Source organism: Dicentrarchus labrax, unplaced genomic scaffold, assembly GCF_905237075.1.
Source record: "Dicentrarchus labrax unplaced genomic scaffold, dlabrax2021, whole genome shotgun sequence".
In the NCBI taxonomy this organism is placed as follows: domain Eukaryota; kingdom Metazoa; phylum Chordata; class Actinopteri; family Moronidae; genus Dicentrarchus; species Dicentrarchus labrax.
This window is the reverse complement of record NW_026136722.1, coordinates 20,099,554-20,112,703: the sequence shown is the minus strand read 5'-3', so window position 1 is coordinate 20,112,703 and position 13,150 is coordinate 20,099,554. Positions and strand designations below refer to the sequence as shown.

Below are 13,150 nucleotides of genomic sequence, written 5' to 3'. Positions count from 1 at the left end.
GGGATCAGTACAGCGAGCACTGCTTACATGCAGATTGCATCAGGTTTCACAAATGTTTGTTGCTCACAGTTGTAAATAAATGAGAGCTGATTGCTGCCGTTCTAGACACTTATGATTCCACCAGCAGTATGTTTCATATTGATTGGGGATACTTTTATGGCACTACCCAAATTTCACACCACCAAGTATCAAAAAAAAAGGCTTGACATTCAGTACCAAATTCGGACACCAATGGAGTAAAAGCAGAGACAACTGAGTGAACTTTGTGTTGATTGTAAGCTAGATTGTTGTCGGACCCGAGGTAGCCTTCTATTTTTTGCAGATCGAGCTGGCAGGTAATCAGACACAGAAATGGCATAGAGATTCCAGCTAATTTAAAAAATATTTAAAACAGGCACTAATAACCAAAAAACAGCCACTGCTAGTCAGAGCAGCACTTTGACCAAAATACACAATGAAAACAGCGAAGACATGTTCACCAGTGTGTGTGAGCTGGTGCATATATATCAACAGATGGTACAAATTACTGTCTAACAGGAAACTGGCAACAAAAACTGTTCAATTATATTTATCCCGTAGACAAATTTCACATTTCACAAAATCCAGCAACCAGGCAGCTTTATAACAATATAATATAAATATACATATTTAGAGAAACTGATAAACGCTCCATGTTGCCTGTTCATAGATTAGAGTCTGGATGTCCCAGTGGAAGTTGTGGCTATTCAGCAGGTTTATGTTTTGTCACCAAGCTGATTATTAGTGACTGAAATAATTCCAACCAGTATCAGGTTAAATTTTTCACCTTTAAAACAAACAAATCTCCATGAAAATCGGTTCAGAATTCTGTGAGTTAAGGTCAATGTTGTAGTGAAGTCTTGATCTCTCAGTATTGTTACCTAGCGGATCTGACATACAAATGGATCGCAGTATCTATGTTTCTATACCTGCGCTCCTTTCCTCGCCCAGAGGGTTTTATTAACTTGCTCAGATTTAGTTTATTTGGTCAATTTTGTTTCTACTGATGGGTAAATAGACAATGTAGTTAAAAAGTTTCTGTTTTTACAGTCGGGGGTCTGTGCAGGGTGTTTTATTTTGAATCTCTGTGCCGTTTCTGTGTCTGACTTTCTGTCAGTTTGATTTGCTCTGTGCAACTTCTATCAAAAATAGACCCACTACATATTCTCTGCAATGCTTATGAAACACTACGGCAAGATATCATAAAAATGTTTTGTTACCAATAACTTGACTTCAATACTGGCTCTCGAACGATTTACACTTCACAACAAAATGACCTAATGTAACATTGAAAACCTCCCTACAGCCTCCCCTTACTTTTACAGTGCCGTCATAAGAACAACTCACTTCCTGGGTCAGACAGAAACAGTGGACGTAATCCAGGCAGCAATTATCTTCCCTTCAAAACAAGTCTGATAAAGCTAATTAATGATATCTACAGCGAATGTGAGAGGCAGGGTTGCCCCGCGTTGAGCTTCACTGCCTCCTCAGACCTTTGTGCCAACATTCAGGTTCCAGGTTCCTCTGGGACTTCACTTTTTCTCTCCTCTTCAGCTTCAAAACAAAAGTGAGAAAAATACATTTTGCGGTTGATCCCGAGGGCCGAGTGTGTGTGAGAGTGCTTGTATTTCTGTCTCAGTGAGAACCAGTTTTGGACCATGACAGTGAAGATGAAGAGCTGTTTGACACTTCTGGTAAAAGCAAACTGAAATCTGAATCCCCCATTTATTGTGTAGGGAAATAGGAACTATAACAATGCTGCCTAAAACAGTTAATGGACATGTTTGAGGAAAAAGCCTTAAGCTTCAGGATGAGCGTTTCCATGGCAATGACTGACTGACAACTGAGAGCGGTTGTTGCTAGGAGACTCACGTCAACCTCTATGGTGACTGGTCACAACCTCTTACAGTCTACGGAGGATAATATAAAGAGAAAAACGTCTGTCTCTGTAATATATGTAACGGATAATACAGACGAGTCCATTATCAGGAATTAACAGACGGTGTGGAGGTCAGAACCGTCCAACACGTGGAAACATTGCTCCAGTGAATAGGACGAACTGAAGATACAACTTGGCAACAGGACATATTATTTCATACAATTTAACTGTAAAAGTTTAGGTCAGTTTGTTTCACTTTTTACATTTGCACGACTGCCACTTGATATGGTAGAAACTGGACATTTCAGCCATTTATTTCACCATTTTTGCAAAAACTTCTAGCTAACTATTCCAACTGTTTATTACTTAAAGCAATCTACACTATTTTAACCATTACTTTAGGTCCTTCATGAATTTTTGTAATACTTTTAGCTAACAATTCTAACAATTTATCAATTTCTTCTTTACTATTTGAACAATTGAAAAATTAAAATATTATAAAGATATAATAGAAAATATAAAAACTGTAATGAAAATATATTAACTATATGCAGTAAGACAGTGTATATGTATATGTAACAGTTTATAACTGACTGATAGCTGAAATACAGTAAGTTCATAATTAGTTATCCATCTCAACCATTCATTCTCTGTTTACTAGCTATGTAATGTTAGTGTTACATTTTTATATAATCAGTCAAACTCATATTAATGTTATCTTCAGTTTGGCTTTAAGGTTCATAGAAAACTTTATGTGGAGAGAAACTGGAGCTCAGCACACTGCTAACCTTTAAATAAATTTGCCTCAAACGACTCGATTTCATTCTGATCCAGTTCATAAATGATAAAACTAGTTTCTGGATGGATGCCAGAGGTCAGTCTGTCAGTGAACACTCTTCTTTCCGTCAGTCTTTGCAGGGCTTCATGTGAATACATTGTCTGTGATATAATGTATTTAAATGTATACAGTACATTTTCTGCCAGCTGTTGGTGACACTCTGTCGTTCTTTGTTCTCTCCGTCTCTCGACCTTTCCCCGTCAGTGTCTCCACATTGTTTACCTCCACATTTAATATGCTGTTTGTGTTTGCTTTAATCCGGAGCTCCTGACTGTGTTGTGACTGTTTTAATAGTCTGTCTCTGGTGAACCACGGCGCTGTTATTGGCTCCACACACAGAACAGAGCTGCCTCCTCTTGGACCTGAGTCGGTTTATTGAAAAGCAGAAACGACTCTGTTGTTTAGTTTTGTTTTCTCGTGTTCAACCTCGTCAGTTCAGCCGACAGCAGGGACGGTGGTAGGTAGGGGACAGGTGGAGACAGACAGCTTCAAACTCACCTGACAGAAACCCAAACTGACCACACTCAAACACACAGACCTCTGTACTTGTGAGGACGCAAACCCTAAACATATTCTAACCTTAACCCTCACACCAAGTCCTCGCTTTCTAAAAATGTTCCCACTTTACAAACATGTCCATACTTTCTATAAAGGGTAAGAAGAGACCGACTGATTGCTAAAGAACTGTTTCCATATAGCTCTTTTTAAGCCCTAATGAACCAATTAAACACAAGCATGGTAGCGAATATAAAGACCAGGTTCAGGAGAAGAACTGTTGGTGCCATATGTGAGTGCTGTTCTTTGATCCAACGTCCTGAACAGAATCTGACATTTCACTGTGAGAACGACAGCTTCTGCAGTTTGATCTTCATCACATCAGCGACCTTTTTGTGATGAGAACTCGTCAGCGGGAGGATTTCCTCCACCGCCCGCTGACAAAGGCTTTACCATGTCGGGAGGAAAAGACTGATTCAGTGTGGAAATCCCAGAGGAAGTGTCTTCCTCATCTTCTCTGTTTATACTGAGGTCAAACATCCAGCTCGGGTCTTCAGTAGTGATTCAGGAAATCTCTCAGGCCCAGGCAGCTCTTATGGATGTTTTCTATAGACACGCACATATACACACAGAGGAAACTAAAGGTTTTATATTTTTAATAAACAAATTTCACTTAAAATATTTCCTTGTTTCCTCTCTTTTCTCCTGTTTCCTCTCCTGTTTCCTGTTTCCTGTGCAGGTTGACTGTGTGTGACGAGGACAAGCTGACTCATAATGAGTTAATTGGAGAGTCCCGGGTGCCTCTGAAACGTGTGAAACCCGACCAGACCAAACATTTCCACACCTGCCTGGAGCATCCACCACCGGTAACACACACACACACACACACAGTATTGCATTAACTCAACCTCTGAGGAAATAAACTGCACTGATCCTTCAAGTGATGGATGGTCGGCCACAACTTCGGTCCACACTGAAACATCTCTACTACTAGGTGGATTGTCATCCTCCTGTTTGTTCTCTAGTTTCCACTCTCATCTTCTTCCCTCTCGTTTCATCTTTTTTCTCCTGTTTCCTCTATCTTTTTGTTTCCTTTCCTATTTCTTGTCTTCTTCCCTCTCCTGTTCCCCCTCTTTTTTCTATGTTCTGTTCTGTTTCCTCTCTCCTTTTTTGTGCCCTCTTTTGTTTCCTCTCCTACTTCCTTTCTTCTTCCCTGTCCTGTTTCCTCTCTCATCTTGTTTCCTCTGGTGTTTCCTCTCCTCTCTCAGGATATAATGTGTAAAATAACAGAATTTGTTTTGTAAGGGTTTGAAGCGACTCTGAACACTAAATTCAGCCATAAGCTGCAGCAGTCATTGGTGCACCGATGGTTTAAATGCTAATGTAGTTCAGATCAGAGCCTTTGTCTGCGTTCCAGACTGTAAAGAAGTTTTGTAGTTGTTGTTTTCTGTAGCAGTTTGACTCTTTGAACAGAAATACAGGAAAGAAGCCTCGTCACTGTAACTGCTCTTTCTCTTTGTGTTTCCTCACCCAGCTCCCCTCTCCTACTGCCATGGGTGTAGCCCTTCGAGGAATATCCTGCTACCTAAGAGAGGTAGGACTCCATCCATCAATCTGTCTATAAGTGCAGGTCACCGAGTTCGCTGTCACTTTCACATTCAGCACTGACCGCTCTGATGTGGTGACACCTGACGAAAGGTCATGGGGGCTACCTAAATCAACAAGTTTCTTGCTCATGAGAGTGACAGACAAACTGTGATTACACGGCACTCTGCTCCTCGCTGGTAAGAGAGCTTCTTTAAAGATTTATGGATCCGAGAGGTCAGGTTGAGGTTTGACAACCACTGGACTGACTTTCGAATTTATTAGAAATGATGCATTATTTTTATGTAACGGCTGAATATATTCATATACTGAAATATCCTCATTCTTACTGGCTGAGTTTAGAACATTAGTGAGGTAAATATTCAATGAATCAGTTGTTTTAAACACGTTGAGCTGCTGTCATTAGATATAAATGTAATTTTGCAGACTAATGCTGCAGTAAAATATTTACTTGCTTACTATACTTACGTATATTTTAACCATCTTCAAAATGTAGTTGTATTTTAGACACATAGCATATCTAAGTACAGACAAAGTCTGAATTAAGTTTGTTTTACAATGATCTGAGGGTAAAATGAGTGTTTTTGTCTCTGGAGTCTGGTGGAGAGTGATAGTGATATTACGGCTGTTTGTGGTTAAACTAAAGGTCTATCTCTGTAGGGATCCTTTCCATAATGCTGTCAGACACTGACAATAACAACCTGAGTCTGTCAGTGGCAGAAACTACTACTGTTAGTGGAACAAACAACTACTACTGTTAGTGGAACAAACAACGACTACTGTTAGTGGAACAAACAACTACTGTTAGTGGAACAAATAACTAATGTTAGTGGAACAAACAACTACTGTTAGTGGAACAAATAACTAATGTTAGTGGAACAAACAACTACTGTTAGTGGAACAAATAACTAATGTTAGTGGAACAAACAACGACTACTGTTAGTGGAACAAATAACTAATGTTAGTGGGACAAACAACTACTGTTAGTGGAACAAATAACTAATGTTAGTGGAACAAACCATGACTACTGTTAGTGGAACAAACAACAACTACTGTTAGTGGAACAAACAACGACTACTGTTAGTGGAACAAACAACGACTACTGTTAGTGGACGGATTTTGAAGTATAGCCATAGCAGCCGTTTGGGGTTAAGGGTTTATTTCAACCAGAGTTGGTTATAGTTGTTGGAACGACTAACAAAAATGGTTTCTGCCGAGTTTTAATGAAATGTGTTTACGAACTGGGAGGTTAAATTTGTGTTTTTGTCAATGGAGTCTGGCAGGTCTGAGATGCTGCCGCTCTAGTGCGACGTCTCTGAAAGTCGTGTACAGCACGTTTAATGTTGCTGTTTGCAAATCATTATTAATAACACGAGTTATCTCATTGTTAATCTTATCAGTTACACCTCGTTAGTAATGTTACTAATTACACCTCTGCAATAATACGCATAGATACATCTCATTATCAGTGTTTTTGTTACAACAAGTTGCACCTCATTATTAATGTTGTTGGTTGCAGCTGAAATATGTTTGCTGTGATGAAGGTCTGTCAAATTTCGAACAGATGTGAGAACAATTTTTAGGACCGTTGCTGTGGCAAATAAATCTCCACTGCATGAATCATGAATTAATGAATGAGGAGAATCCACTTCTTCTGTGTATTGAGCAGAAACTGAATGTGACCTGCAGTCTGAGACGAAGTCAGAAAGGATTATCTTTTATGCTAATGAATGATTAGAGACCAAGAAAGGCTGGAAGAATTGATATTTTAATTGGCCTCTTGCTGTTGTTTTTCCATACATATTTATTTTTTTCATCTGAGTCAGAATATGTGTGCCACCGTTTCAGTCAGGCCAATTAATACATTAAGTTAGAGGAAATACAATCTGCATGCCGAGCAGAGAAACCTCTTTTAAATGATATCTGATGATAAGTGGACTCAATGTCTCTGGATCCTGTGAAGTTTAAACCCATAAGAGTTAGTTAAGTGGCACTCGTGGTTCTTGTTTCAGCAGCATTGTGTGCTGAGAGGACACTTCACATGAGGAGCCAGTTCAAGCTTTCCCTCGAGTGGTCAGTGGAAGTGATTCCAATTATATATTCTAGTTCATTGTCCTACAACATCCAATCTACGCACCAGGGGCCTGATTTATAACACAGACTTAAGATCAATGTTAGGTTAGGTTAAGTTAGGTAAGTTTTATTTTTCCGATCATTTAAAAAATTAATTCACAATAATTTCCATGAATAATTTCTTGAACAGATGTTCATACAAACAAAACAAAAGAAACAACAAAGATAAGAGAAAAAGGTAATAATACATATAAGCAAAACAATTAATATATCATCATTCTTTCCTCAGCCCTATATGTTTATCTTACAAATTATTTATTTTCTATATTATTCACTTTTGTTTTCTTTGACCGAAAAAAAGGTGTAGACTGAAGCTTAAGCTTATTTTGTCCTTTTTTAAAACATGAATAAATATTAAAAAACTTACATCAATAGCAATGACTTTTCAACATGACAAAGTAAAATAAATTAACAATTTTAGTTCTCATAACAAACTAAAAACATTATTATCCAGATACCTGATTTCAAAAATTCACAAATTCACAAATCCCCACATTCACTTCTTACATAACTTTCTGTTTTAGTTTTAAATAATTTCTTAAATGAACCCATATTTTTACTTTCTTTCAATTCAATGTCACAATCATTCCATAACTTCACTACTGACACACATCTACTTTTCCTATTAGTTCTTGCCCATTTCCTTTCAAAAATGAAATTTCCCCTCAGTGGATAAGTGCTTGTCCTCTTTGTGAATAACCCTTGGATACAGTCTGGAAGTGTTTTACAATGTGCTCTATACATTAACTGTAATGTTTTAAAGTTAACCAAATCCTTAAACTTCAAATTTTGAGAGTGCATGAATAACATATTGGTGGGGTGTGTATATTCAACCTTGTTAAACGGTCTTATAGCTCTTTTTTGCAACAAAAAAATGCAATTTGTATTAGTTTTGTAAGTATTTCCACATATCTCTATACAGTATGTAATGTAAGGAAGAATGAGTGAGGAATACAAAATTAATAATGATTTATGGTCCAAGATGTCCTTAGTTTTATGGAGTATTGCAATAGATTTAGATATTTTAGATTTAATGTAGTTTATGTGGGTTTCCAGTTTAATTTATGGTCTATCATTACACCCAGGAATTTGTTTTCATACACTCTCTCTATTTCTACTTTGTTAATCCTGAGTTTAACCTCATTGTTTATTTTTTTTATTTCCAAACACTATGAATTTTGTCTTACTTAAATTCAGTAACAGTTTGTTCACATCAAACCATTTTTTCAAATTATACAATTCACTTTCGACTATATCCAAAAGCTCATTCAGAACTTTATGTGAACAAAACAAATTAGTGTCATCAGCAAAAATAACAAAATGTAGCAGCTCTGATGCTCTGCAAATATCATTTAGATAGAGATTGAAAAGTTTGGGTCCAAGGACTGACCCTTGGGGTACCCCACAGGTGACCTTTTGAAGCTCTGAATTTTCAGTGTTAACATTTACATACTGGTACCGGTTATCCAGATAGCTCTTCAGCCAGGAATATGCTACACCTCCAATGCCATAGTTTTCCAGCTTACTCATTAATATCTTGTGATCTATTGTATCGAAAGCTTTTTTGAGGTCGATAAATACCCCCACTGTATACTCTATGTTATCTATTGATGAAGACATTTTTTCAACCAGTTCCATTATAGCCTGTGTGGTTGATCTATTGGCTCGAAATCCATGTTGTTGCTCACTTAATACATTTTCCGCCAAAATTATCCAGTCTTTTTACAAATATCTTTTCTAAAAATCTTAGAAATTTGATGTTGATTGGATTTACGTAGAAGTAGTTTATAAAACCTTTGTTGGACATGATCTTCTCTCTTGTGTAGGGGTATTGCAGCCTGTGATAGGCCTGCGACCTAGGTATAGTGAAAAGTGGAAGTGCAAGATTATGCCTGGCCAATTTTCATTCAATAAACACCTGAAAGTGCCAATTCCTGCAATATAGAACCTTCAATTGTGGTCAATAAAGCTGATTATTGACTCTAAAGTTCAGTTTATTTCTCCATTATTTATAAAATATTAGTTTTTCACTGTGTTATGTACCTTCAGCAGTGAGTAACCAGCACACAAAGGACACCCACTTACCGAACTCCCTTTAAGAAATATACAATTTTAACAATTCCTAACATGTCCGTAACAACACGTAACTCTAGAAACACAAGCTTAAGTCCCATGTCGATGGTCTTCTTTCTTTCTAATTCGGCACCAATGTAATAATAAAAATAAAATAAAATAAAGATGAACTATACTCTGTAAAACTTTATATTTTGTCTCTGCTGGTTGGTGGATCAGATACACGCCAAATTAAACACCAACTCATAACACTGTTAATTCACCATCTGTTGCCTGGCAGGCCTGACAAAACCCTCATTTGTGCTAGAATAATGTTAGGGGACATCACGAAGGAACAGTGCTCAGTATGTTTTATAAATCAAGCGTAAGCATACCATCAGAAATGACCTTAAGTTCAAGTATAAATCTAAGAACATATTTATAAATGAGACCAGAGAGATCAGCTCAGGTTTAAGACTAGCACCGTGGTGAACGGCAGCACTTCAGCTATTTAAGGTAATTTTTAATAGAAAATAAAATCTGTGATCCAAATGGAAACAAAATTATAAATTTAAAATTAAGTTTTAGATTTTTATTATATTTTCATATAATGACTCTGAAACTAAATCTACATCAATGTTCGTGAAGCCATAAAACAGACCATAATCTGTTCAGAAACATTCAAAAGTAGCTATTAGTAATTATAATATATATATATATATATATATATATATATAAGTAATTAGTAATTATTTAAGGATAAGGGTGAATATAGCATAAATGTTATTTCACACTCAGCTATGAATGTTGTTCACCTCTGGATTTCTCTACTGTACAGAAATGTACAGACAAAAAGCTTCATCCAGATCTTTTCCTCGTTTTCTTAAAGTGTTCCTCTTGCAGTGAAACAAGCAGCTGGTCTGACAGGAAAGCAGCTTGAGTGACAGATGGTGCTGGTAGGCTACTTGGTCAAAATGTTCACTTCAATGACTAAAAAATAGATGTTTGGAGAAAAGTACTGGTTACGTGTTCCCCACAGTTAGAAAGTGTCCATAAACACTGTTAACTGTCGTGACAAGGGCGCAGATCTCCTAACAACATTGGGGGAGGTGGGGTCAACAATATACTTTAATTTGAAGGCCCAGTGTGTAGGAATTAGTGGCATGTAGCAGTGTAGCTGCTGGTTGCATCGCCCTGAACTCCCCCTCCAATTACAAGCGTGCTGGAGAAACTTGCAAACTAGAGTCAGTGTTTGGTTTGTCGATGGGTAGACTTTATCTTTCTTTGAACAAAATGACTTACAAGGCATTAGTTACAGTCAACAGTCACTAGACTGTCGAGACCGATTCAGGGACGATGCATTTTAATATGGAACAATTCGGTGCGATTCAATGCGTTACGATGCAGTCTGGTACAGCTCATTACGTATATAGCTTTTCCAACAGACACAGACAAAGACTTGCCGTGATTACCTTAGACATCATCCAGTTTGAAACACAAGTATCAGTAAATCTTATACTATATTTCCCAAATTCCCACTCCCTTTAGTAAATGCAACAGATACTTTAAGTGTGTTTTGATGCCAATACTTAAGTACTTTTATTTTTACCAGAGTATTTCTACACAAGTAAAAGATCTGAGAGCTTCCTCCACCACAGTGCAGAACTATATGTGCAGTCTGATACACATCCAAATCAATATTTCATTAATCTCTCACAGTGTGACATGCACCGTATTATTGATCAGTGTGAACCTCCACAGGCCGAGACCTGAGCCAGGTTTAAACCAAAGACTTCCTGTTGTGATGCCTCTCCAGCTGTAGTGCACCCAGGGAAGGTCATTAATTTGATTTTTCTCAGGCACAGTGGCAGTAATGTGATTTTGCCCGTGCACATCCCATGACGGTGAAATAAGGTGGCGTGGTAATTCAGGGACAGGCCACACAATGTCACCCAGCAGCTGAGACCTAATGTGGTCTCTGTAATCCAGATGTGGTCCATGTTATCAAAGTCAGGTCGGATTCCTATTATACATTTTTTATTTTTCGTCTAAATATTAGTTTTATTTTGAAATGAATAGATTTGTTTAAACAGCATTCTTGTTTTGAGTGTTTTTATCGTTTGTTTTTTCACTTTTTGAGTAAATTCAGAAATCTTATGTTGATTATATGAATGTAAAAGGTTGAATTTCAAGGAGTTAAAATTAAAAAAAGTGTTATGTGTAATGTAAAATATTTTAAATTGGAGGTAAAACATTTTGGAGCTCTCGACCTGGAAGTTGCACGCAATCAGCTCTGATTTTATCCACAGATAAACAAGACTTTAGCTGCTAACTAGCTTTTCACAGTGAAGCACTAACATTGTGCTGTTGTGTTAACAGACAAAGTTTTCATTTAGTTTCTGCTTTAAATGATCACAAACTTTGGACATGTTCTGTACTTTTCTCGTCTGTCTCTTCTCTTCGACACTAGTTATTAGAAACTGCATCGATGATTTTTAGTAATTGAGTTCCCCGAGTAACTCGAGGAATCGTTTCGTTAACGTTGGTAAGAGTTCGCCTGAATGTGAAACACAAATCATCCTGAATATGCTGTCAACATAGTTTTGGTTCTTTAAGAGCTGAAACTGATGAGCAAAATCTTAATCTGAAACATAACAAACCATATAGTTACTGTGCAGATGAACCTGAGTTTATTGAGAGAACAGATCTGAACCCACTGCTGGAGCTTTCTCACATAAAAGAAACTGATGCTATCGATAGTGAGGTCGGACAGCATGAATCCGGACCAGAGAGACATCCGGATAAATGATAACTCATCAGAGGAGCGGTGAGTGACAGCTGGAGGACAAAGCGATTCAGTCTGTGTGAACAGAGAAGGAGTGACTGATGATGAAGAAGAGTTTCAGCCCAAAGCAGATGAGATGGTCTGCAGGGAGCAGAGAATGACAAACAGGAGGACTTTTTCAGTTTGGAGATAAGTAAACATTTTGAACAGGGACTCTTCTCCCCTGCTGCGCTCACAGTTCAGACTGAGAATATAAAGTCGCGTCACGTAGCTTCAAACTTTTATTTTAAAGGCTTGTGGAGATCTTCACACATACAGAGTCTGTCTGGCTGAAGTGCAGAGAGAGTAAAAGGATGCAGAAAACCTACAAGAATGCATCATTTGGGATTTTAAATGTTTCGGAAAAGCATAAAAATGACACTAAAGTGACTGAAACAAGAATATATTACAATGGCTTAATGGTCCAATGTCTAACGTTTAGGAGGATTTATTCTCAGAAATGGAATATAATATTTATGGGTAGGTTTTCATTTCTGTATAACTGAATAGATTTAATTTAAAAAAATCCTAACAACAAAGTGTATTGAGACCCTAAATATCACAAATAAATGACAAAATTAAGTTAGTATAAAACACTGCAGTGGAAGGAGAGGAGTTCAGTGGTTAAAGATTAAACTGTAGCTAACAGTGCCACCAGTGGCCGTTCAGTGAACTGCAGTCAGCGTCCTGTTGTGTCATCCTGGCCGTCGGCCAACACGACAAACACTGAACGCTGTAAAATAACTGACAATATCAAGAATAACGTTACTATCTGCAATGTTCCTATATTTTATTTGGACCGTTAGCTCCATGCTACTAACTAGCTCGCCATTTACAAATCACCCATCAGCCAACACCACGAAGCAACCGACACCAGACCCACATATTTTTGGACCCGCTGTGTCTACATCACAGGTTATGCAAGTGGACGTAATCTTTGTATATATTTGTGAGAAAAACTGTGAAAATACAGTTGGTGAAATTGCCCTGGAAGACTTCAAGGTGCCATCACAGCTCAGTCCAGCACCCTTATACACCTGCCTGGAGGATTTAAGGTCCTTGAAGTGTCCCACAGATGGGGTTTTTCCATTTCTAGGAGGGATTAGGTGGAAACTCACTGAGCTCAGGGTTCAAATAACAGAAAAGAAGCCATTTTATTTGGAGAAGTAATCAGATATGCTTCAGTTTGTCCATTCAACAGTTTCTAGTGTGGCCGAATACCTCCAGCACAAACAGTCAATGTTGAAACGGTTTCTGAGTCGCAGGTAAATTGAGCCATAAAATATTCATCAGGGTTGACGCTACA

General features: G+C 37.7%; 1 protein-coding gene across 1 annotated transcript in view; it reads left to right on the top strand.

The window, feature by feature from the left end:
- doc2a (double C2-like domains, alpha) overlaps positions 1-13,150 on the top strand; it is a 58,560-nt gene that overhangs the window by 26,636 nt on the left and 18,774 nt on the right. The window contains exons 6-7 of the mRNA XM_051388815.1: positions 3,970-4,096; positions 4,765-4,824. Coding sequence (XP_051244775.1) covers positions 3,970-4,096; positions 4,765-4,824 — 187 coding nt within the window. The remainder of the gene's footprint in view (positions 1-3,969; positions 4,097-4,764; positions 4,825-13,150) is intronic.